This window comes from Poromitra crassiceps, assembly GCF_964638095.1.
Source record: "Poromitra crassiceps genome assembly, chromosome: 5".
In the NCBI taxonomy this organism is placed as follows: domain Eukaryota; kingdom Metazoa; phylum Chordata; class Actinopteri; order Beryciformes; family Melamphaidae; genus Poromitra; species Poromitra crassiceps.
In genome coordinates, this window is record NC_139642.1 from 25,594,810 (window position 1) to 25,622,780 (window position 27,971).

Below are 27,971 nucleotides of genomic sequence, written 5' to 3' on the forward strand. Positions count from 1 at the left end.
TGAACGTACATTTATTTAATTATTAAAAATATGACTATTGAGGCTGAAGACAGCACGTCATCAAGCGTCCTTTCTGACTGATTATTATTATGTGAGAGACTACAGTCACTATTTCCCTGTTTGGCTGCTGTTGGCTGATTGTGTGTAATGGCTCTCAAAAATAATTTCTTCAGAAGACAAATATTCAACGGTGCGCCGGCTCCCTTGTCTCCATTCTGTAAAGCACTTTGGCACAAGCAGTTTTGGCACAGTTGGCACAAACACTCGATGCTATTCCACTTAGACAGTACACCCATGGCAGCAGAAACAGGCAGCACACACACTCCCAATAGCTTCAGAGAGTGTCCTGTGCTTCAGACAGTGTCCTGTGCCTCAGATAGTGTCCTGTGCTTCAGACAGTGTCCTGTGCTTCAGAGTACCCTGTGCTTCAGACAGTGTCCTGTGCTTCAGAGTACCCTGTGCCCACAGGCCGTCAGTGTAAATAAGAATTTGTTCTTAATGACTCGCCTGTCTAAATAAAGGTTAAATAAAATAAAATAAAAGACAGTGTCCTGTGCTTCAGATAGTGTCCTGTGCTTCAGATAGTGTCCTGTGCTTCAGACAGTGTCCTGTGCTTCAGAGAGTGTCCTGTGCTTCAGAGAGTGTCCTGTGCTTCAGATAGTATCCTGTGCTTCAGACAGTGTCCTGTGCTTCCTGTGCTTCAGACAGTGTCCTGTGCTTCAGATAGTGTCCTGTGCTTCAGACAGTGTCCTGTGCTTCAGATAGTGTCCTGTGCTTCAGACAGTGTCATGTGCTTCAGACAGTGTCCTGTGCTTCAGATAGTGTCCTGTGCTTCAGATAGTGTCCTGTGCTTCAGAGAGTGTCCTGTGCTTCAGACAGTGTCCTGTGCTTCAGACAGTGTCCTGTGCTTCAGATAGTGTCCTGTGCTTCAGATAGTATCCTGTGCTTCAGACAGTGTCCTGTGCTTCAGACAGTGTCCTGTGCTTCAGATAGTGTCCTGTGCTTCAGATAGTGTCCTGTGCTTCAGATAGTGTCCTGTGCTTCAGACAGTGTCCTGTGCTTCAGATAGTATCCTGTGCTTCAGACAGTGTCCTGTGCTTCAGACAGTGTCCTGTGCTTCAGATAGTGTCCTGTGCTTCAGACAGTGTCCTGTGCTTCAGACAGTGTCCTGTGCTTCAGATAGTGTCCTGTGCTTCAGACAGTGTCCTGTGCTTCAGACAGTGTCCTGTGCTTCAGACAGTGTCCTGTGCTTCAGACAGTATCCTGTGCTTCAGACAGTGTCCTGTGCTTCAGACAGTGTCCTGTGCTTCAGACAGTGTCCTGTGCTTCAGACAGTGTCCTGTGCTTCAGACAGTATCCTGTGCTTCAGACAGTGTCCTGTGCTTCAGACAGTGTCCTGTGCTTCAGATAGTGTCCTGTGCTTCAGACAGTGTCCTGTGCTTCAGACAGTGTCCTGTGCTTCAGATAGTGTCCTGTGCTTCAGACAGTGCCCTGTGCTTGAAGAGAAAACAATCCACGGTGTCCCGGCCCAGAAAACATCACATGAGCTCACAGGAATGTTCATTATCTCAGACACCCTGGGTGGAGGTCCTGGCCTCTGTCTCTACGGTGTTAATCATTCAGCACCCTTCCCGTGTGTGTGTGTGTGTGTGTGTGTGTGTGTGCATGTGTGGACAGTTAAGTCGGGTCTGTGTAGATCAGAGAGGTGAACATGCACAGGTCACACACACACAGGTAAGCCTTACTTGTCTTCTCTGCACGGGCGACTTGACCAGCCACTATCCAGGACAGTGCTGTGACTGCAGCAAGGGCCCCGATGTGGAGGAAAGGACCTGTAGCCTGGACGGACATGTGTGAGGAGAGAGGAGAGGACAGACATGTGTGAGGAGAGAGGAGAGGACGGACATGTGTGAGGAGAGAGGGGAGGACAGACATGTGTGAGGAGAGAGGAGAGGACAGACATGTGTGAGGAGAGAGGAGAGGACGCACATGTGTGAGGAGAGAGAGGGGAGGACAGACATGTGTGAGGAGAGAGGGGAGGACAGACATGTGTGAGGAGAGAGGGGAGGACAGACATGTGTGAGGAGAGAGAGGAGGACGGACATGTGTGAGGAGAAAGAGGGGAGGACAGACATGTGTGAGGAGAGAGAGGAGGACGGACATGTGTGAGGAGAGAGAGGAGGACAGACATGTGTGAGGAGAGAGAGGAGGACGGACATGTGTGAGGAGAGGAGGACAGACATGTGTGAGGAGAGAGGGGAGGACATACATGTGTGAGGAGAGAGGAGAGGACAGACATGTGTGAGGAGAGAGGGGAGGACAGACATGTGTGAGGAGAGAGAGGGGAGGACAGACATGTGTGAGGAGAGAGGGGAGGACAGACATGTGTGAGGAGAGAGAGGAGGACGGACATGTGTGAGGAGAGAGAGGAGGACGGACATGTGTGAGGAGAGAGAGGGGAGGACAGACATGTGTGAGGAGAGAGGGGAGGACAGACATGTGTGAGGAGAGAGGGGAGGACAGACATGTGTGAGGAGAGAGAGGGGAGGACAGACATGTGTGAGGAGAGAGGGGAGGACAGGCATGTGTGAGGAGAGAGGGGAGGACAGACATGTGTGAGGAGAGAGGGGAGGACGGACATGTGTGAGGAGAGAGGGGAGGACGGACATGTGTGAGAGAGAGGGGAGGACAGACATGTGTGAGGAGAGAGGGGAGGACAGACATGTGTGAGGAGAGAGAGGGGAGGACAGACATGTGTGAGGAGAGAGGGGAGGACGGACATGTGTGAGGAGAGAGGGGAGGACAGACATGTGTGAGGAGAGAGAAGGACAGACATGTGTGAGGAGAGAGAGGGGAGGACAGACATGTGTGAGGAGAGAGAGGGGAGGACAGACATGTGTGAGGAGAGAGGGGAGGACAGACATGTGTGAGGAGAGAGAGGAGGACGGACATGTGTGAGGAGAGAGAGGAGGACAGACATGTGTGAGGAGAGAGAGGAGGACGGACATGTGTGAGGAGAGAGGGGAGGACAGACATGTGTGAGGAGAGAGAAGGACAGACATGTGTGAGGAGAGAGAGGGGAGGACAGACATGTGTGAGGAGAGAGAGGGGAGGACAGACATGTGTGAGGAGAGAGAGGAGGCCGGACATGTGTGAGGAGAGGAGGACAGACATGTGTGAGGAGAGAGGGGAGGACAGACATGTGTGAGGAGAGAGGGGAGGACAGACATGTGTGAGGAGAGAGGGGAGGACGGACATGTGTGAGGAGAGAGGGGAGGACGGACATGTGTGAGAGAGAGGGGAGGACAGACATGTGTGAGGAGAGAGGGGAGGACAGACATGTGTGAGGAGAGAGAGGGGAGGACAGACATGTGTGAGGAGAGAGGGGAGGACAGACATGTGTGAGGAGAGAGAGGAGGACGGACATGTGTGAGGAGAGAAAGGAGGACGGACATGTGTGAGGAGAGAGGGGAGGACAGACATGTGTGAGGAGAGAGAAGGACAGACATGTGTGAGGAGAGAGAGGGGAGGACAGACATGTGTGAGGAGAGAGAGGGGAGGACAGACATGTGTGAGGAGAGAGAGGAGGCCGGACATGTGTGAGGAGAGGAGGACAGACATGTGTGAGGAGAGAGAGGAGGACGGACATGTGTGAGGAGAGAGAGGAGGATGGACATGTGTGAGGAGAGAGAGGAGGACGGACATGTGAGGAGAGAGAGGGGAGGACAGACATGTGTGAGAAGAGAGAGGAGGACGGACATGTGTGAGGAGAGAGAGGGGAGGACAGACATGTGTGAGGAGAGAGGGGAGGACAGACATGTGTGAGGAGAGAGAGGAGGACAGACATGTGTGAGGAGAGAGATGAGGACAGACATGTGTGAGGAGAGAGAGGAGGACGGACATGTGTGAGGAGAGAGGGGAGGACAGACATGTGTGAGGAGAGAGGGGAGGACAGACATGTGTGAGGAGAGAGAGGAGGACAGACATGTGTGAGGAGAGAGAGGAGGACAGACATGTGTGAGGAGAGGAGGACAGACATGTGTGAGGAGAGAGAGGGGAGGACAGACATGTGTGAGGAGAGAGATGAGGACAGACATGTGTGAGGAGAGGAGGACAGACATGTGTGAGGAGAGAGAGGGGAGGACAGACATGTGTGAGGAGAAAGGGGAGGACAGACATGTGTGAGGAGAGAGAGGGGAGGACAGACATGTGTGAGGAGAGAGAGGAGGACAGACATGTGTGAGGAGAGAGAGGGGAGGACAGACATGTGTGAGGAGAGAGAGGAGGATGGACATGTGTGAGGAGAGAGAGGAGGACAGACATGTGTGAGGAGAGAGAGGGGAGGACAGACATGTGTGAGGAGAGAGGAGAGGACGGAGAGCAAGACAGGAAGAGGATAGAGAGAATCAGAGACCCAGGGAAAAAGACAGAGAGAGAGAGAGAGAGATGAGAGGAGGAGGACAGGGCGTCAGGCAAGAGGAAAATGAGTGAAGAGAGGCAATTATTCCTGAGATCATAAGACATGAGTACAACCATTCAGAGATAATGACAATCATTTGTAGAGCCGTTCAATTTGAATGACATACGTACGCTCACAGACACAAAGCTGTTTGAGTGGTATCGTGCGTCCACTTCAATCATACATTTCTGATGCCAGTTTCCCACTGAGAGTCACTCTCATCACAAGGCTCTCATGCTTCTTTCAATGCTGTTTTACTGCTAAATGAGTTCCAACATCGTCACTCAGTTAAAGGCTGCTTTCAAGTGGAGTGTCACTGGAGACGTAGTTTGTTCTATTTTAGGGATGTAACGATAACCGGTTTGAATGATAACCGTGATGAAATTCCTTACTAGTCTGGAGGAGCATTTCTCAATTATTTCATCCAATGTCCTAAAAGTCTTGGTGTAGACCACCAGGGGTGTCAAACTCATTTTAGTTCACCGGCCACATGCAATCCACTTTTGTCTCAAGTGGGCCAGACAAAGAAAATCAATAAGAACCTATAAATAACAAAACCTCCAAATGTTCCTGTTTCTTTTAGTGTCAACACTTACAGTACGTAAGTACAGTACAGGTTTTCACATAGCGCTATCTCAGCTACCATCAAACAATTGATCAAGACTGTGGGCAACTGTGCAATTCTCTATAGTCAAGGGTAATGAAAATAGTTGACCATTTAGTGATGAATACAGAAAACATGAATAGGCTACTTAATATTGAACTTGCTCCTGAAACCTGCTACCTCTTAGCCTTCACAAGTGCATCACATTGGATTGAGGGGACTTCTCAGTACAATTTTTACACTTTGCAAAGTCATCGAGTGGGCCGGATTGGACCCTTTGGCGGGCCGGTTTTGGCCCCCCGGGCGGCCGGGCCGTATGTTTGATACCCCCGGTCTAGAATCTTGACAGTGGGGATTGGGGCCCTACACATGCAGTGTGCACTGACCTGCAGCGATATGGGGACGATGTGCCACTCCTCCCCCCACGTCTGAGTGACAGATATGACCCCGACCACGGTGCTGAGCAGAGCAGCAGTCACTCCAATCTGTGTCGAGAGAGAAAATGCAAGAGGCCGTCACCACAGATACAGAGACACACACACACAGAGACACACACACACACACACACACACCAAACAAAACACATGCCATGCAGTGTTTTTGTCCTTCTATATGGTTGATAGTATCACAGGGCATTTACTGGGCTTTCACAAAGCTCTCCTGGGACAACACCAACCAGTTCAAGATAAGTTCAGCTGATCACCATTGAATGAACACACGCACAATGCAAACACACATGCACACACACACACACACACACACACACACACACACACACACACACACACACACACACACACACACACACAGATAAGTATGTAGGTACAACTCACCCACCAACTACCATGCACACACACACACACACACACACACACACACACACACACACACACACACACACACACACACACACACACACTCTCATTACCTTATGAAGCCAGTGCAAATTCAACTGTTGCCCAACTGCTACGTGACAAAGTGCTAAAATCTGAAAGGACACACACAAAAGAGAGAGAGAGAGAGAGAGAGAGACACACACACACACACACACACACACACACACACACACACACACACACACACACACACACACACACACACACACACACACACACACACACACACACAAGCACAATTAAAAAAACAACTCTGCTGCCTCACAACTTGCTTCATGTCATCGTGGGAGCAGTTATTTCTGGCAACAGACCATTCACTAACTGCTTTAACACTACCAGGGCATTCTCTCCAGGCACATGGGTAGTGGCTCCTCAGTGAATGTTTGATGAAGGACTAACCATTAAAAATGCAATATAGGTGAAGCCAGCAGCGGTGGTGGCCAGGATGGGAACGGTGCCGTCGCTCCACTCCCCGGAGCGGTTGTACAGGAACCTGCAGGAACAAGAGACAGAGAGAGTGAATGACCTTTCTCATGCAGTGTTTTATCATTACCAACAGCTGGGAAGGCAAGACAAGATTGATTGTGTGTGTGTGTGTGTGTGTGTGTGTGTGTGTGTGTGTCTGTCTGTGTGCGGTTCTTCTTTGTGCTAACGTTTGAATACCACCTGTTGCCCCCTCCAGTAAGTAATGGCAAATGGATTGGGGCTGGGCAGGGTGTGGGTTAGCTATATTAGCTAGAGCAGTGCCGCGGGTGGAGAAGGAAGAATCTGAAGCCAGCAGATAGGACAGATAAAGGGCCCAATGTGAAATATACATGCTTGGGATTTTAATAAAACAATATGCATGCTTAGGAGTAAACTTGTTGTTATGCAGCAGGAAAGTATCATCATCATCATCATCAGTATATAAATGGGAGCTAGGGCTCCGTCTGTTTTGTCTGTTTGTTTCTCTGTCTGTCCCACTGATGACATCATCAGCGATGTCATAAATTCACTCACACACACACACACACACACACACACAAAGGCACGAGGGAGAGAGAGGGGAGGGTGAGAGAGAGGGGGAGAGACTGAGGAGAGGGAGAGAGAGAGAGGAGGAGAGACTGAGGGAGAGAGAGGGGGGGGGGAGACTGAGGGAGAGAGAGGGAGACATTGTGAGTCCACCAATAGGGCAGGCAAGGCCACACAGCAGCTGAGCTGCGGGCAAGGCCGAGCTGCGAATACGAGCTGCAGGGCCGGCGAGCCCGCACAGCGGACGAGCCTAGGTATCGAGCGCGCGTAGCACGCGAGATGCCTAGTCGATAAAAAAGTGGCTAAACTATGTCATCATAAGGCATTACAACCATTAATATAAACAAATATACATTTCCAGAAAAGCATTAATTCAGGATAAATGAATGCTTTTCTGGAAATGTACATTTGTATTGTTCCTTAAATACCCAATCTTCATTGATCTTGTATCAGTTTGGCATTACTTACTATGTTGTATGCTATGAATTTAGCACATGAAGAACTATTATCTTAGCCGAAAAAAGGTGGGTAACCTTTATGCGACAAATAAAAAGGGTGGTCCACCAGTACTACAGTATATTCCTAGATGCATTCAAATGATCACAAATGCTGTATCTTGTGACGGATCTACAAACCCCACTGTAGACTCGCTGTGGCATTTCATTTCCACTCAGACAGCCATGAAGAGCCTGGGAGCGTCATGCTTTATTGTTGCCATAAAGTTAAACACAGGCAGCAAACAAAGCCAATACGGCACGGCAGCCTCAGTGATGACAGAGACCATCACTAAGCTATGGAGAGAATCGGAACCAGTAGGTTATGTCGTCGTTATGACAACGGATGGAGGGCAAATTACTGACAGCTGCTATCTGAAAGGACAGTCCTGCCTTATGGCAGAGCCTCGCTGCTGTTGTTTTTGTTATTTTTATCACCAACAGGAAGTGAGGGTAACAACAAAGATATCATCCTGCACTTCTACTTCTCTCACACACACACACACACACACACACACACACACACACACACACACACACACACACACACACACACACACACACACACACACACACACACGAGCTGTGTGACACTGGGTGTCTCAAGATGGCCTGTGGTGGGCTGACAGCTGCAGAGGTGTGTGTCTGTGTGTGTGCTACATGACAGCTAGGACCTAGCACACCACACAACACTAATTACATTCAAAGCCTTATCAGTGATTGCAGTGGCACAGAGCCACAGCAGGGTCAGTCTGCTTGATCACTGCTGCTTGTGAATACATGTATACTGCAGGAGGGACTGGGACCCTCACTGCTGCTTGTGAATACATGTATACTGCAGGAGGGACTGGAACCCTCACTGCTGCTTGTGAATACATGTATACTGCAGGAGGGACTGGGACCCTCACTGCTGCTTGTGAATACATGTATACTGCAGGAGGGACTGGGACCCTCACTGCTGCTTGTGAATACATGTATACTGCAGGAGGGACTGGAACCCTCACTGCTGCTTGTGAATACATGTATACTGCAGGAGGGAGTGGGACCCTCACTGCTGCTTGTGAATACATGTATACTGCAGGAGGGACTGGGACCCTCACTGCTGCTTGTGAATACATGTATACTGCAGGAGGGAGTGGGACCCTCACTGCTGCTTGTGAATACATGTATACTGCAGGAGGGACTGGGACCCTCACTGCTGCTTGTGAATACATGTATACTGCAGGAGGGAGTGGGACCCTCACTGCTGCTTGTGAATACATGTATACTGCAGGAGGGACTGGGACCCTCACTGCTGCTTGTGAATACATGTGTACTGCAGGAGGGACTGGGACCCTCACTGCTGCTTGTGAATACATGTATACTGCAGGAGGGAGTGGGACCCTCACTGCTGCTTGTGAATACATGTATACTGCAGGAGGGACTGGGACCCTCACTGCTGCTTGTGAATACATGTATACTGCAGGAGGGACTGGGACCCTCACTGCTGCTTGTGAATACATGTATACTGCAGGAGGGACTGGAACCCTCACTGCTCCTTGTGAATACATGTATACTGCAGGAGGGACTGGGACCCTCACTGCTGCTTGTGAATACATGTGTACTGCAGGAGGGACTGGGACCCTCACTGCTGCTTGTGAATACATGTATACTGCAGGAGGGACTGGGACCCTCACTGCTGCTTGTGAATACATGTATACTGCAGGAGGGACTGGGACCCTCACTGCTGCTTGTGAATACATGTACAGTATACTGCAGGAGGGACTGGAACCCTCACTGCTGCTTGTGAATACATGTGTACTGCAGGAGGGACTGGAACCCTCACTGCTGCTTGTGAATACATGTATACTGCAGGAGGGACTGGGACCCTCACTGCTGCTTGTGAATACATGTATACTGCAGGAGGGACTGGGACCCTCACTGCTGCTTGTCAATACATGTGTACTGCAGGAGGGACTGGGACCCTCACTGCTGCTTGTGAATACATGTATACTGCAGGAGGGACTGGGACCCTCACTGCTGCTTGTCAATACATGTGTACTGCAGGAGGGACTGGAACCCTCACTGCTGCTTGTCAATACATGTGTACTGCAGGAGGGACTGGAACCCTCACTGCTCCTTGTGAATACATGTATACTGCAGGAGGGACTGGGACCCTCACTGCTGCTTGTCAATACATGTGTACTGCAGGAGGGACTGGAACCCTCACTGCTCCTTGTGAATACATGTATACTGCAGGAGGGACTGGGACCCTCACTGCTGCTTGTGAATACATGTGTACTGCAGGAGGGAGTGGGACCCTCACTGCTGCTTGTCAATACATGTGTACTGCAGGAGGGACTGGAACCCTCACTGCTGCTTGTGAATACATGTGTACTGCAGGAGGGACTGGGACCCTCACTGCTGCTTGTGAATACATGTACAGTATACTGCAGGAGGGACTGGGACCCTCACTGCTCCTTGTGAATACATGTATACTGCAGGAGGGACTGGGACCCTCACTGCTGCTTGTGAATACATGTGTACTGCAGGAGGGACTGGAACCCTCACTGCTGCTTGTGAATACATGTGTACTGCAGGAGGGACTGGAACCCTCACTGCTGCTTGTGAATACATGTGTACTGCAGGAGGGACTGGGACCCTCACTGCTGCTTGTCAATACATGTATACTGCAGGAGGGACTGGGACCCTCACAAAACTGTCCCCTCCAATCCTGGCGTTCTCCTGTCACGTGCATGGTCGCGTGTTGCACACAAAGATCATATAATACGGAAGATGAACTCTCCAACTTACTTCCTTGACAGCTAGATTTTTTTTTACATTTGTTGTCTGTGCAGCCCACCACACAACAGCTTTTAGCTATGTTTAATTCAAGGAAAATGACGCTGGTGTGTGGAAATGAATGGAGAGCTTTCCCCCGTGATGGGCGTGGCCCATTTCATGCAGTGTCTCTATGGAGAAATGGAGTAAAGATGTTATTCAAGAGAGTGAGCAGGGGAAAGAGCTACAGGGGGAAAAGAGAGAAAGGGAAGAAAAAGAGGTGTAGAGAGTGACAGCATGAGGAGGAGGGGCTGTGGGAGAGAGAGAGAGAGAGGAAAGTGACCTTGAAGCGCGCAGAGCAAATTGTTATGACACATTACAGCACACGTCAACTCTCACCATTCTGCCAACGCTCTGAACATGACAGCTCGTAAAGTCCTAACATGCTGTAAAAACTCTCCACAGGGGGCAGCAGAGGCCTCGCGAGGGGAGATATAAGAGTGGATAGCAAGGACTGAAAACGGGCTGTTGTGCTCCTCATTTCCCCCCTGTCAAATTCACCTCCGTGATGATGAGTGGTGAAGGGAAAGAGATACGCTGTACAGGGTTGACTGATATCTGAGCCATGCTGGCTGAGGCATCTCTCTTATGTAATAGTGTCATCTGTCTGTGCAGGGCTGGGCGGGGCTCTGTGCTCAGATTAAGGCAGAGAGGGCAGATTAAACGCTGATGATTTGGGAAATCAACAAGCAGATGAGTGCGTGGGGGGACATGTTATGGCTACATCATACTGATTTGCAGGCAAAACAATATGGTGAGGACAGACGGCGATAAAGGAGGGTCAAAAAGGTCACATCAGACGGAGAAAAGAGTTAAAAGGAGGTAGTAGGCTAATCAAGAGGAGAGGACCCGGACGCCAAAGAGGAGAATGTCCACAAAGAGGTTCATGATGTAAAAGGAATAGCAATGAATCTCTCAAATCATCCAATGAGAACCAACAGCAACAAGAATAACAACAACAAAAATAACAAAACGGCACGAGATTTCTGGTTTATATTCTAAATAAAATATCTGAATATAGAACACGAAAACAAAGGTTAAGTTCAGTGTTTGTAAATGTAGATCCTGCAGTACCATCCCTTTGGCTGCAGTCCAGTTTGATCAGGAATGGGATCTCTTTTTCTGCTTTTTGGACACACAAATCACATTCATTTTTAATCCTGCTCATAAATATAAGTCTAGAGGTCACGATGAACTTTCCCAGGGCCGGGATGAGCTAAGATGTTTGGGATCATATTCACTATTTTAAGAACTATTTACTGTAGACTCCAAAAAACTAATGCCACAATCTACACTACATCTACAAGACACATACTGGTACTGAGTGGCATTTGGGGCATGAGGCTGAATTAAAGTCACTCGTGTTTCACCACACACACACACACACACACACACACAACTCACCAGTTGAACTCATTGTAGTCGTTGTGCGCCTCCCACCAGAAGTAGAACCAGACGAGCAGCAGGCAGAAGGTGACGAGGAGGATGACGGACCACAGCAGCTCCCACTGGACACACACAAACAAGACATGATTTCTTTGGATCCACTGTATTAAATTTGAATTGACAAAATAATCTCCAACAGTTTGTCAATACCCCCAGAACAAAAACGGTACCAGAAAAGAGGCATTATTATATGATTTATGAAGGTGCGGCACAGGCCTGGGCTTGGGCATATAATACAGCTATACAATGTTTCATGACAGTGGGCTGATTTGGTCTAAACTAGCTTCAAGTTAGCAAAGAGATGGAACATCCTGAGAGACGAGCAGCAGAGTGCATTCTGGGTACGTTTTCCTTGGACTCATCCTGCAATGAGCACATAGGGTGTCAACCTGGCTGCTGCTGACCCCGGGACACACTATTCCCTTATACACTTTCCTCATTATGAAGTAATGACTTTTAATAACTTCACATGCAAGCAGACTAATTACTGTCCTGCTCTGTCATGTACTTTCATACCGTCCGCAGCAATGATAAAACACACATTTAGACACAGACACATCCCTAAGCCAGTCGCCGGAGCTTACGCGCACATGCGCCAACACACAATCTCACCATCTGACTCTCTCTCTCTCTCAGCATACTTTAAGTACATCCACATCTTTCCTGTGCTTCAGTCGACAGCCTTTTGACCTTTTCATAAGCGGAGAAAATGTCTCTTTATTTAAACAGAACTCGCAGCTCAGTGCCGACTTGAATTGCTGTGATAACCCTTAGGCCTGAACACAGAGTAGACTGAATAAAAGCTTCTAGCTTTAGCGGTAATGGCTAGAGGTAAACTTGTCGTTTCAATGCAACTTATAATCGTCAAGATATTACGTTGGCCCGGGAAGACGCATAACCGAGAAAACTAATTGATACAAAAGGTTTTTCAATGGAGTCTGTTACCATTGGGCAGTTAAATAACATACTAAAAGTCTACCGAAAGGAAAATTCGGGAAAGGGGTCATTTTCAAGATGGCGTCCGTGATGGCTGCCAAAATGGCTATGTCAATTACTATTCAACCTAGAAAGGTGGTTTTGGTATCTAACCATAGGTTTTAGGGCTCAAGGAATACAACTGAATCAGTGAAATTACCATCAGTTAATTATTTATTGACAAATCCAAGATAGCGTCCCAAGATGGGCCCCCAAATTCCAGTGAATAGGGTAAAATGCCAGTCAAGTCAATGTATGAAAAAAAGAGCACCTAACCCTGAACAAATTGATACAAAAGGACTTTTGAAAAAACAAAAACTAACAAAAATGTGATTTGCCCCCCGTTGTTATTTTTTGTTCTTGCTCAAACCGAAAGTTTTATGGTCACTCACGATTCAGTACTAAACTCGTTATATAAGGATTTTTCTAAATGTCTATGGAGAAAATGAATGGGGAACTCCCTTCCAGGGCAAGAAACGTCACGAAAAGTCACATGACCGTTGAGCTCTATTGGGCATGTTAAAAATAACATTCTAAAATCTAAATTCCGGAAAGGGGTCCTTTTCAAGGTGGTTGTAGTAGTAGTAGTATAATAGTAAACTGAGATTCTAAGCTCCCGACAGCCGCCATCACATAGACCTGAATCTGAAAAGAAAAGAAAAAAAGAAAAAAAATCACATCAAAATGTAGTCACAGTACAATCACAACTACTGTGGTTGTGTCTCAAATGTCACCAGGCTGCACATATGTCGCTACACACAAAAAGCACACACGCGCGCGCACGACAGCAGCATGCACACACACGCACGCACACGCACACACACACACACACACACACACACACACACACACACACACACACACACACACACACACACACACACACACACACACACACACACACACACACACACACACACACACACACACACACGACAGCAGCATGCTGACGGGACACACAGAGCTGCTATCTGCTGAGCTAAGGACAGGCGGCTTCAGAGGCCTTGCTGCTGGATATGTTTTCACATGGGTTTAGCTACATGTAGCTACATACTATGTACACACCAGGCAATACTGTAATAATGTAGCGCTGGGCGATATGGTTCAAATCAATATTGCGATAATCATGATGTGATGTGTTCATGGACATGGCACACAGTGATGTGTTCATGGACATGGCACACGGTTGGACAAAGATGGAGGATGGGAGATTCCACTGTCGGTTATGTGAGCTTCACCAGCTTTGACTCTTCAGACGTGGGGTCAGAAGAATTAAGGGGGGGATCATGACGGCACAAAGATGTATTACATTTCTGGGAATGGTTGTTATGGCTTTAGAGTGAACTGTTATACAAATAAGGGAAAAAACGCCTGGGGGAATGAGGATCCAACAACATTTCATATTTGGACTCTAAATAAAAGTAAATCTGAGAGGTGTAAGACAAATGTTATTATGTAACAAGTCGTCTTGCGTCAGATAGTACTATGGACACAGTCCAGATCATTTTGGCTGGACATGGCGGCCCTGACGACCCTCACAACAAGGGAATGACTATAAAAGAACAAGCCCAAGCAGTCTCTCTTGTAAAACTGCTACTGTACGGTTCTTATTTGTTGAAGGAAGGCTCCCAGTAACAAAAGGTTATACCATGTCATGGTCTCCCTGGGAAGCAGGTGTGTGTGTGTGTGTGTGTGTGTGTGTGTGTGTGTGTGTGTGTGTGTGTGTGTGTGTGTGTGTGTGTGTGTGTGTGTGTGTGTGTGTGTGTGTGCGTGTGCGTGTGTGGTGTGTGTGTGCGTGTGCGACAGACAGCTCTTCTCATTGATGATCACTGACCCTGGTTCCCATGGTCCTTAATGACTATGTGGAAACACCTGGGAGTTCCGACCTTGTGCTACCTGTGAGGGGACATTGTTCCCCCTCCCCCCTACACTCCCCTCTATCCGGACAATGATGGATGAGACCTGAGACGCCCATGGGAGAGCAGAGGTGGTGCGGTCAATACTGTTACCAACACCGACACCTCTTTAATTAACTACTTCGTCTAAAATAAACTTGTTTTTTGTAGTCCTGTTCAGTGGCTATGATTTAAAAAAAAGAGAATATTCTGCTTACTGAGAAACACTATGCATATTGCAGGATGGCATCACGCTGGCTTTTGGTCAAGGCTCCAATTTATTCTGGCAAGTAGCATAGCTACTCTGTACACTGTGTAACACAGTGTACACTGTACATGCTAGGCTCAAGATAAATTATAGCACAAGATGCAAGTGCTGTTGCCCCATACCTTTGGTGATGGTTACACTTGAGATCTGGTGCTGAAGATATGATTTTAAGAAATGACTGAAAACAGCTTTTATGCATCTCAATATTGCTGTAGGCTATTTATTTAAATCTTTGCCCGGATTAGCTTTTCTGCTCTATCTTCCCATCTCTTTTGCTTATACATTATGCACATTGTGGCTGGATTGACAACACAAAGTGATCACAATGTAAACCTGGTCTCCTCCATATCTGGTTTTGAACACCCAACAACAACAACAACAACAAGGTGAGAAATGTGATTTTTGTGCATCCAGTCCTGCAACTTAAATGTGTCATGATCAGATGATAGAAAGTGCACTGAAACAAGTGTAGCATTTTCCCTGCTGTGATCCTACCCAAGTGGACAAACACCTGGGAGGATAAAGATTTCAGTTTGAATCAGCATACATACAGGTTGGCTCTTTGTTCCAATCTTCAGGTGTGGATGACTTTCATTTGCTTGTAAACATTACTATCTAAAGATTCATCTAAAGTGCTTAGCTGTTGTATTGTTCTTGTATCAAAAACTAAGCTTACTTACAGTAGATGTTATTTAATTATGACTAGACTACTTTCAATTTCTCTGTTTTCTGCTATTTGTTTTTTTGAGGACAGAGGTTCTCCACTTGTCTCTATTCCTGTTTCCCAGCTTATCCAGCAGCAATTGGCCCGGCCTTGCATGACTTGGCCTGTCCTGATGACATAACATCTCCATTCTGCATGGCTGCTGTTTTCTTTGGGCACATCAGCCCATGGCCTGGACTGACACTGCAGTATTAGAACATCACTCCACACAAACATCAAGACTTTTATCAGGAGTTTAGGAAAAGTGCAGCTAAGGAGAACACAGCCTGCACGTTTCTGATCATTATTCTGATCCTCCCAATGAGACCATTTCCCCTTGAGGTGATTCAGAGCTATTCAATTACATTAAAATCGAATTATGTGGTGAACTGTAATTACACAAATAATTAAGAAAGAAATGTGTAAATGCAGTGCAGATGGGGGAAAGTACATTTCTCTTGCAGTGGTATTTGAGTTATTTTACTTATTTTAATGACTTTATTCTAACTAAACAGTTTTGCTTTCCAAACTAGGTAAATTGAAAAGGATGGAATCAGTAAGCCTTACTGAGCAGCAAACTCCACACTGCTAAAAATAGAAGGATCAAATGGATCATGGGGAAATTCACTGCAGCAGCGTGTAAACATTCATCTTATGCCTAGTATGCCTACCCCACACTACAGGATAATTTGCAAGATTATGGCCAAGATTCCCCCCTCCCGATTTTCTCGGGGGTGCTCCCGATTTGAAGCGCGTCGGGCAGATAATCTTCCCAAATGATCCTGTAGTGTGTGGGGTTCAAAGATTCACAATCGGGAAGACTGCCTCTTCCCGATTGTGAATCGGGCATATCTAACATGTTAGATATTTACAACCCGACAGGCGATTGCATCTTGAGCAGAGAGCCAGTAGTAGCTGCGTTTCCATTACAGTTTTTCGCAAAATAATCTGGTCCGCGTCCGCCCGCAGCCCCGCACAGAAACAAAGAACGAGGAAATTGTCATCGAGGTGAAATACCCGTGCGTCTTTGAACGGGACGGAAAACTAAATGCTATACTGCAAAGCATGTAGCCTACAACAAGCGCTTAGGTCTCAGCTTCCCGCATCGGCAAGTGTCCGCACGGAAAAGTGAGTCAAATCAGCAGACGCGCCCCTCCACAAGACACCTGTGCAGACGGTTTTCGCCTGGCCGTGCACAGTAGGCCTACACCCCGAATGGACGCGGCTGTCCGCGCAAATATTAGTTAAACAAATCCTTTCAGTGCAAATGCATTATAAAAACAAAAAATAAAATTTGTTTAGAAAACGAAATGACACTACTACACCCGGTGCGCACACTGAATAGGCATTTTAAAAGTTAACGTCGAGCCCTGCTTTCAAGGTGAATCTTCGGCATAATCTTCTAGTGTGTGGGGTTGCGTTTGAACAGACGCGATTGTGTGTGTGTCCCAAGATTGAAATGTTAAAAAATCGGCTCTCTCTGTCCTGTAGTGTGTGGGCTCTCAAGATTTTTATAATCTTCAAGGATTTGAAAATCCTGTAGTGTGGGGTAGGCATTAATTTAAAAAAAAACTGGGATACTTGCACTTCTGTCACTAAAATTACTGCAGCAGAAGTAGACAATTTGTAGTAGACGTTAGTGTTTGTTGGTTTGGAGTACCAGATGAATGGAGTTTACTGCATCAGTAAAATATTATGGCATATAGAACGGTATAACATACTGACTTTCAAATAACATTTCTTTTATATGAAAAATGCAAAAATGTGAAGTGACTTCTACTAAGCTTGGGCTTATTCTAGCTGCTGGTAAAATACAGGAGAAGCATATCGTTCACAGATGAGGTTCATCGCACTGATTTGTCTTTGTTCATTGACTAGTATACACTCATTTCAGCCAGTTAAAACAAGAGCCAACACGTTTCGCATCACTGCTTCATCATGTTTGCTCATTCACTTAAATACAGGATCACTGTGTGTGGGACTGCTTCCACCCTTCTGATGCCCAAACAAACCAGAGGAAAACAAACAGCTTTCCCTCAGTGCTGCACACTCTGTAAAGGTGATGTCCTGGATCTGTTTTGGATGGATCTGGCCTACTTATCTCACACAGGGTCAATGCTAATCATTACCAACATGATTCTGAATGATCTGTCTGTGTGTGTGTGTGTGTGTGTGTGTGTGTGTGTGTGTGTGTGTGTGTGTGTGTGTGTGTGTGTGTGTGTGTGTGTGTGTGTGTGTGTGTGTGTGTGTGTGTGTGCGTGCCGCGTGTGCATGTGTGTCTCTTTTCACTCCATCTGTACCTGCCCCTAAACCTAAAGTATAGACCTATTTATAGCAATCGTGGTTCAATATGTCAAATATGGAACTAGGCTACACCACAGTGTTATTGTAGTAGGTCTTATTCAAGCCAATTAGCATGATATCATGAGATCTACATGCGTACATGGACAGACAAGACAGATAGACACGCATGCTCCCTCAACTACTCAAGCACACTTGACAAAAACACACAATACACACTCACACACAGCACACACAAAGACAAAGGCTTCAGAATTAATGAGAAAAAATACTGATAGTGCAATAATAATTACTGTGATTCACAAACTGCTAGAGGATGCAATTTCTCCAAATAGGGCAAATTCATTCACACAGCTTTCTAAACTCGCTGTTCTGGTGGTCTGCAGAATCCCTGGTATACAAATCAAGCTGCTGCATATAGAGTTGCACCTCAATAATGAGTTGACCTCCCTGATTGTAAACACATTGTGAACAGTGAATTATTGTAAAGGAGGTAAATTCAAAATCTTATCGTAATTGGCGGCACCCCTCATCCCGGCACCCACTTGCCCTGCATAGAGGGCATGTTGTAGGAGAGACTGTTAGGGCTTTCACACCAGCAGGGCTCCCTGCCGGTTCCGGTTCCCGATCCCAAATTTGAACCGGCCGGCGCGTTCAGACCGAAAAAAGAATTGGTTCGCAACCTGAAAAGTTGGTTCTCAGCGGAACCAAAAAAGAGTTGGTTTTTCCTTGTGAACCGTGACATCATCAGTGGTGGGCGTGTCTTATTCTAGGCTGTGAAGACGAGCAGGAAGGAGAAGGCAGCGGCAACATGGAGACAAATAATTTCCAGTGTTCTGCTGAGGAAACCAAATGTTTAGTGGCAATTTGGGCATCTACCGAATTTCAAGAAAAGCTAGAAAGCAGTACAAGAAAGAGCAAGTTGTATGCCGAACTTGCGGAAGAGATGGCCAAGGCTGGGTTCAGTCGAACGCCAGACCAAATAATTAATCAACTTAAAAAACTGAAGAAGGACTACCGAATAACGTCCTCGCACTTTGGTTCCGCTTAAACTGGTGTGAACGCGGGCTGGTTCACCAGAAAGCACCAAGGTTTTGAGACTCCAGAACAGAGCCAGAGCCAGAGCCAGAGCCAGAACCAGAACCGTGTCTGTCTGAAAGCGGTATGTAGGGCACTGCATCACATTTTCTCTGCTGGAGGGGCACCTCTACCATAGAGGGGCACCTGATGGGGCACTTCATCATGTTTTCCTACCTGTACCTACAGTATACAGCATTTTCTCTACTGAAAAGGGCATCCTTTGAGACACGGTCATGTAGGGGCGGCATAGAAGGCACTTCATAACAGCACCCCTTTCCTTTGAAAGGGCACCCATAGGGAACGTCAAGTTTAGACCATTGGAAGGGCACCTTATAGCGTCATGTTTTCTACACTAGAAGGGCACTAATTCAAAGACACGTTACAGAATTTAGTTGCTCTAGAGGGCACATCATCATAATTTACTGCATGAAAGGGCACCCTAGCAGGCAATACAAAAAATGTCACATGTGAAGGGCAGCCAATAGGCCACTTCCTCTCGTTTTCTTTTCACCACTCTAGATCAGAGGTTCTCAAATGTTTTTCAGCCAAGGACCCCTTACAAGATAGAAAATATACCGGGGACCCCCTCATTCTGATTTGTGATTTTGGGCTAAGCTTAATTGTTTCCACGGTAACGTGCTTGACTTTTAAATCGATAGGTTTGTTAGATTAGAATGTAATCCATGAACCATTTTAGATTTAAAGCATACAATATTTTTTCGTTGAACTATGAAGCTTTTGCACACACAAAACTGAAAACTTTTCGCGGACCCCCTGGCAAAGTGCCACGGACCCCTGGGGGACCCCCATTTGAGAACCACTGCTCTAGAGGGCACTTTTTCAACCCCTCCAAACCCCCCCCCCCCCCCCCCCCCCCCCGCCACCCTCAGAATCCCGCCAGTGGATCCCATACAGCCCCAACCCTCCTCCAATGACCTCCATCCAATTAAATGAGACAATTAAGAGGCCCCTCCTGGTCCCGGGGGCCAGGAGGACGACTCACCCTGGTGTCCCTCCATGTCGGCGGGCCGGCTGCACACTGACAGGACAGCAGTACAGGGGGAAGGAATTCTGCGTGCTACATCACGCATGCATGTATGTGGATTCCATGTGAAGGAAATAATAACTGCGGGACATCTCTAACACAGCATGCCCTCAAAGAACTGCACAGACATGAAAAGGGGAGAAGGTGTGTGTGTGTGTGTGTGTGTGGGGGGGGGGGGGGTGAATGCATGTGAGGGGGGAGGGGTCACATCATTTTGAAGGGTCTTTGTCCTGTGTATAGTATGTGAGGCTTGTATCATCCTTGTATCATGTATGTACTGTGAGTGACACTGTTGGCTGTCAGTACATCTCTACTACACCAACCTCACCGAACAATTTCCTCAACATTCGCTGTGCTTGGCAAATAATGTGATTCTGATTCTATAGATATAATTCTCGGCACAGAGTGTACTGCTCACCTGGAGTAGAATGTAGATCGACAGCTACACATAACGCTCATCAAACTATGTTGCAAGGTTATGGCAATCAATACTATTGGGGGTTCCCTATACTCCGAGACAGTAACCGACAGGGACACTGGAGATTCCTCACACACCTACGATCCTGTACACTTCATACACACACACCGTGCAATTCAACAACAAACTCAATTAGGTGCGGTGGCTTGACTCTAACATGCCAAGGCTGCAGAGGGAAGATATGGGGTGGGACGGCCCCAGCTGACATTGCTGCCACAGAACAGCACAGAAGCACTCAAACACATGCAAACATGGCTGTGTTTGTGACAACACTTACACATGTTTGTACATTTAGGAATGAGCACACATGGGCACATAGTTAATGAGAAAAATAACATTTTTAAAAGCGGTTTAGCTGTTATTCTTTGGCCGTCGTCGCTTCTTTCCTCCCTCCCTCTCTCTCTAGATCTTTCTCTCCACGGGACTTAACACCTCAGTCCCTTGTCACATTCCTGAACAGATCCAGATAAGTCCCTGGCATTTCAACTGGGCCTGCTGCACCGCTTTGTAATATAGCCATCCCACCAGGACCATTCACACACTGTACAGAACCATCCCACCAGGACCATCCACACACTGTACAGAACCATCCCACCAGGACTAGGGATGCACCGATATGAAAATTTTGGCCGATGCCGATGACCGATATTAACATTGCTGTTATGGCCGATAACCGATATTTACCGATGTCGATATGATCTGTATAAAACCACATTTTTATGATCATCACATTTTGTACATACTGAAAAACACATGTTAACACTGAATTTGAAAAAGTTATGCATTTCTTTATTTGCAAAGCCTTTGGAAAAGCCCATAAATCATAGATTTACTGCATTATTTCATATCAATGTGAAGAATTTGGCTGATAATGATAACCGATATTAACATTGCAACATCTGACCGATACCGATATGACCGATATGTAAAAAAAATCGGCCGATACTGGCCGATACCGATATGATTGCCGATATATCGTGCATCCCTAACCAGGACCATCCACACACTGTACAGAACCAGCCCACCAGGACCATCCACACACTGTACAGAACCAGCCCACCAGGACCATTCACACACTGTACAGAACCAGCCCACCAGGACCATTCACACACTGTACAGAACCAGCCCACCAGGACCATTCACACACTGTACAGAACCAGCCCACCAGGACCATTCACACACTGTACAGAACCAGCCCACCAGGACCATCCACACACTGTACAGAACCATCCCACCAGGACCATCCACACACTGTACAGAACCATCCCACCAGGACCATCCACACACTGTACAGAACCATCCCACCAGGACCATCCACACACTGTACAGAACCAGCCCACCAGGACCATTCACACACTGTACAGAACCAGCCCACCAGGACCATTCACACACTGTACAGAACCAGCCCACCAGGACCATTCACAAACTGTACACAATCATGTGCAAATGTAGGGAGGTGTTCCTAAGGGACATCATCCTAATATGGAGCTGAAACCCCTTTTCGTAAAAGCCATGTGAGAACTATGAAGAAAACTTATCAAATTAATAATCCTTCATTAATCGCAATCGAGGTAAAGGTTTGAAATAATCGTTATATTGATTTGAAGTTTTTCTGCGTCCCCTAAACTAAAGTGCTGTTTTCTAAGAAAATATCTTAGGATAGACAACAACTTAAAGAATATTTCACAGGAAGTTATATACTTCACGTAACTATGGATTATTATTTCATCACGTGGTGAGTACTCGATGTCACAACATGTACATAGAGCTTTCTGGCGCTGTGTTTTGTTGACTTTGAACGATATCGATGCTATTGCACCCAGAGGGCGCAGTTTCTCCAATAGCAAAACTTGGAAAAGTTGCTGAATGGGGCTTTAAAACTAAACAATATTTATGTCCCCCCCACCCCTTCTCTCATACATGTATAATTAGTTTTATACAACTTATTATAATGCATGCATAAATGTACATGATAAAGATTTATATCAGCCTATACAAGGTTGGTCAACGCCGTTCTACTCAAATAAAAACAGCTGGCAAACAGAGTACACAACTATACACTGAGCACCCCTGGCTAGAAACATGTATGACAAGATTAGATTCCAGACAAAGGGCAACATTAAGATAATCTACTGATCTAGAGATACTGAAAATGTTCCAAAGCATTTCAAATGGTAAGGTAGACTTCATATTGCAGCAGCAAAGCCCTGTCAACATAGTACTGTATCAAAACAAACGTTTGTCCATGTTCTACTAACGACTATAGAAGAGTAAAGATAACAGAGTTCTTGGTGGTGTGCGGTCAGACGGTCTCGCCTTCCAGACGCAGACCGACCCTCTAAAAATACGGCCACTCTATTTAACTACACCTTGGCTTTCACTGCAACTCTGAATACACAAATAAAATAGCACACGTTGACTAATAAACATAGGTCAACAAACAAATACCACAGAACAGTAAACATACTCAAGAGTCAGATTATAACTCAAATTATAATCTGATAATGGCTCTCTCAAATCAAGCAATCTGATTGGCTCACAGCTGTGGTATATTTAGCATATACCACACTAATATACCAGTTATGAGAAAACCGAAAACTGATCAAACAAATTGTAGCTAGCTAGCCAGCTAGCATCACAAACGGGAGCTCCGCACCACAATACCCAGAGTGCCTTGCGGTAGTGTCGTTTGCTAGCTAACAACGTTCGCTAGCTGCCTACTGAAATGTAAACATTAGCGTTAACTAACATTAGCATAAGCATTAGCCAAAGTTAGCTAGCTAACCGTCGTTACATTAAAAAAGAAGCAACGTGAGACAAACTGTGAACTATGATCAAATCTATTTATTTAGCGTAGCAATATGTCAACTCTGTAGCTCTAGGAAGTAACCAACCATAACAACCCGCCCCCAGCAGCCTTCAAAGCACACAAGTGAGTGGACAAGACTTCATCCATCGGCTTGAAGACAAACCCGCTTGCAAATTTACGGAGGACATACAGTATGCAGTGTGGTCTACACAGCTTGTAAATGCCCAGCGAGAAGGAGGAGAGGCAGACTTGAGAAGAGGTTTACATGAGAAGAGGTGTACATGAGAAGAGGTGTACATGAGAAGAGGTTTACATGAGAAGAGGTTTACATGAGAAGAGGTTTACATGAGAAGAGGTGTACATGAGAAGAGGTTTACATGAGAAGAGGTTTACATGAGAAGAGGTTTACATGAGAAGAGGTTTACATGGAAACAGGTTTACATGAGAAGAGGTTTACATGAGAAGAGGTGTACATGAGAAGAGGTTTACATGGAAACAGGTGTACATGAGAAGAGGTTTACATGAGAAGAGGTGTACATGAGAAGAGGTTTACATGGAAACAGGTTTACATGGAAACAGGTGTACATGAGAAGAGGTTTACATGAGAAGAGGTTTACATGAGAAGAGGTGTACATGAGAAGAGGTTTACATGGAAACAGGTGTACATGAGAAGAGGTTTACATGAGAAGAGGTTTACATGAGAAGAGGTTTACATGAGAAGAGGTTTACATGAGAAGAGGTTTACATGGAAACAGGTTTACATGAGAAGAGGTTTACATGAGAAGAGGTTTACATGAGAAGAGGTGTACATGGAAACAGGTTTACATGAGAAGAGGTGTACATGGAAACAGGTTTACATGAGAAGAGGTTTACATGAGAAGAGGTTTACATGAGAAGAGGTTTACATGGAAACAGGTTTACATGAGAAGAGGTTTACATGAGAAGAGGTTTACATGAGAAGAGGTGTACATGAGAAGAGGTTTACATGGAAACAGGTTTACATGGAAACAGGTGTACATGAGAAGAGGTTTACATGAGAAGAGGTGTACATGAGAAGAGGTTTACATGGAAACAGGTTTACATGGAAACAGGTGTACATGAGAAGAGGTTTACATGAGAAGAGGTGTACATGAGAAGAGGTTTACATGGAAACAGGTTTACATGGAAACAGGTGTACATGAGAAGAGGTTTACATGAGAAGAGGTGTACATGAGAAGAGGTTTACATGGAAACAGGTTTACATGGAAACAGGTGTACATGAGAAGAGGTTTACATGAGAAGAGGTGTACATGAGAAGAGGTTTACATGAGAAGAGGTTTACATGAGAAGAGGTTTACATGGAAACAGGTTTACATGAGAAGAGGTTTACATGAGAAGAGGTGTACATGAGAAGAGGTTTACATGGAAACAGGTTTACATGGAAACAGGTGTACATGAGAAGAGGTTTACATGAGAAGAGGTTTACATGAGAAGAGGTTTACATGAGAAGAGGTTTACATGGAAACAGGTTTACATGAGAAGAGGTTTACATGAGAAGAGGTTTACATGAGAAGAGGTTTACATGAGAAGAGGTTTACATGAGAAGAGGTTTACATGAGAAGAGGTTTACATGGAAACAGGTTTACATGAGAAGAGGTTTACATGAGAAGAGGTTTACATGAGAAGAGGTGTACATGGAAACAGGTTTACATGAGAACGGGTTTACATGGAAACAGGTTTACATGAGAACGGGTTTACATGGAAAGTGTCTCTTGAAAATGGTGAGCTGTGACTTTACATTTAATCACGAGGCATTAAGGATGTCACAATATATCGTCCCACAATATATCACGATATCAAAACGTGATAATATGTATCGCTGAGATGAAATCTCATATCGCGAGAAAAAGAAACTGAACATGGTGGCACTGATCTGCATCTGATTGCATGCTCGCTCTCCTTTTCATTGCTTTGTTTGAACAGACGAGGGACGTTACAGACACGGAGGATGAAAATGGTGAAATTACTCAAATTAGCGTGGAGGATGCACCCTCAACTTACAAATCGATCGCAAATTATTATTTTTTGTGAACCCAATATCGTGTATCGTATCGTATCGTGAACTGAGTGTATCATGACACCCCTACGAGGCATTCAGAGTGACTGACAGGCAGATGAGGAGTGAGCAGTGGGGGGGGGGGGGGGGGGGGGGGTCAACACGGAGAGACATGAACAGTGAAAGATGGAGATGGGGAGGTGGGGAGAGAAAGGACCAGTGAAAGATGGAGATGGGGAGGTGGGGAGAGAAAGGACCAGTGAAAGATGGAGATGGGGAGGTGGGGACTAGGAGGTTGGGAGAGGTCTTTGCTTTTTAAAGACAGACTGGCAGGTGGACGTGATAGTCCAACCCTGTTAAAGGATAAGGCTGGTGTTTTTAGCCGTCAAACCGGAAGTCATTTGCTAAAGTAAAGTTAGTAAGCTAAAAACGTTTAAATACAGCTCACAAAGACATACCGTAGTTACATTAGATTATATTAGGTCATTTAGGAGAGGCTTTTGTCCAAAGCAACTTACATAGATTACAATACATTTTGTCAACAGTACTAGTGCAACTCGCTAATGTGGGCTCAAAAGTCGAGATGATTTTTGGAACCTGACCATAGATTGCAGATAGGGAGGGGGCAGTCTGATGTACTGTCCTGGAGGTGAGTACCAGAGTCTTGAATTTGATACATGCAGAGATGAGACGTCAGTGAAGTGATTGGAGGAGGAGAGTGACCTGCGAGAATTTAGATTGGTTGAACACCAGATGGGCTGCTGCGTGCTACAGGAGCTGTAACGGTCTGATGGCAGAGGCAGGTAGACCAGCCAGAAGAACGTTGAAGTAGTCCAGGCGGGAGATGACAAGTGCCTGGACCAGGAGCTGTAAGCTCTTGTAAGGAAATTGCTAGCTGTTACCACGAAAAGTCAGACTGTTTAATTTATTATCAAATCAAATCATCATTATGCCGGGGGTGGCTTTAAATTGAGAGGGTCTGAAATGTTATTGCTAATTTCAGTAAAATGCATAGAATACACATAAAGTGGCCAATCTGGTATCGCCATCATCATTATAAAATCCTGGACAGGACATCTCCTGCAGTGAAGACATGATTAACCATAACTCCCTCAGACAGCCAGCAGCCTTGCCATGCCATTTTCTGATATACTGAAGCTTGTGACCTTTCAGTCTGAGAGGTAGAGGGGAAAAAGAAATACAATTAGCTGGAAAATAATAATCTCCTTTAGAAAATAGGTAGAAAATTGCTAGTGCTTGCGCTGACTGAGGCAAAGCGAGACCACGAGGAGGACACTGGTGAATTATGTCTTCCGTGCTTCTATTTTGAAGCCTTTGTGTGACTGAAAGGTAAAAGAGTGGCTAAATGGAAATACTTTCAATTATTACTGAGAGGACAGATCGGCTTGCACCGAGTGACGCAGGCCATCTTCCTACAAAGCCCCTCTCACACAGACAGAAGCACGTTCACCAAGACAGTGGGCCGTGGTGCCGGACGGCTCCTCACAGGCTACCAGGATGAAAACAGCACTTCTCTATTGGTGGTGGGTCATGATGAAGGAGTCTACTGTACAGAAGCGTCGACGTCAGACTCTTAAGTTCTCGCGCTTTGGCGACTCGCTCGGGTCCAGTTACATGTAGCCGATACCTGTCCTTGATTGGTCACACAGATTGTGCGCTGGGATCGTTAAGATGCAGTCTCACGTGACGTAATGTTACCCTACGAGGAAGCACATACAGTGGAAACAACAGCTCGCTGGATTTGAGAGCTGGCGACACTTTCAGATATGATGATTGATTACTAATTGTCTCTAGCAGCTACGGACTGACGGAAATGTAAGAAACATGAAAGGTTGGCTCAGATGTCTCAGGATTGTAGCTCAGTTTAAGACTGGAGGTGTAGGGAATACTGTCATAAAATGGCGGGGCAGTTTCAGGAGTCTGGGTGACATCATCAGTGGTGTCATAAGAGCAAAATCATCTTATGACATCACTGACAATGTCATATAGGCACTGATGATTGATGTCATCAGTGATGCAAAGTTGCGCGCAGCGCATGCCAATATCGCAGGCGAGGCCACGCAGCATATAAAGCAAAAATAAACCAACACAAAAATTGCCTAAACAAACAAACAAATGCACACAATTTCGCAATAGCTGTGACTATTATGCGAATTTCTGAAATGCAGGATGGTAGGGGAAGCCCACTACTCTACAAAATTGCCCCCCCTCCCACTCACTGCCCCCCTTTTAGCCAATTGGCATGAACACAAACACACCTTCACACACACCCTTGTCCTCCAGGCCGAATTTCAAACTCCAAAAACTGTGCCCACTAAAGGGTGGTGAACTTTTTGTGGACTGACCAACCACCTGACCCATCGACCAACCGAGTGACTAGGGCTGCTGGTCACAGCTAAAACGAGATAAGAAATAAAGAAAATAGCAGAGCAGACGACTACACTATTTCCCCCATTCTGCTACAAGGGCTGCACTTCAGGAAGTGGAATGTATTCAACATTACTGAGAGTGCACAGCAGGTTTTTGTTCTGCTCCACTCACTTTTAGTTCACTAACTCTTAATACAAATACTGCAATTCCCAGTTTATGAAAGTGGCAATAAATAAATGGCGTTCCTGAATCAACTGGATT

The 27,971-nt window shown here is 46.1% G+C and overlaps 1 protein-coding gene across 1 annotated transcript in view; it reads right to left on the minus strand.

The window, feature by feature from the left end:
• The window catches only part of gdpd5b (glycerophosphodiester phosphodiesterase domain containing 5b), a 91,548-nt gene that overhangs the window by 20,845 nt on the left and 42,732 nt on the right, over nucleotides 1–27,971 (minus strand). Inside the window, exons 3-7 of the mRNA XM_083637157.1 lie at nucleotides 11,689–11,792; nucleotides 6,359–6,452; nucleotides 5,992–6,051; nucleotides 5,450–5,548; nucleotides 1,746–1,839 (exon numbers count right to left, since the gene is read on the minus strand). Coding sequence (XP_083493283.1) covers nucleotides 1,746–1,839; nucleotides 5,450–5,548; nucleotides 5,992–6,051; nucleotides 6,359–6,452; nucleotides 11,689–11,792 — 451 coding nt within the window. The remainder of the gene's footprint in view (nucleotides 1–1,745; nucleotides 1,840–5,449; nucleotides 5,549–5,991; nucleotides 6,052–6,358; nucleotides 6,453–11,688; nucleotides 11,793–27,971) is intronic.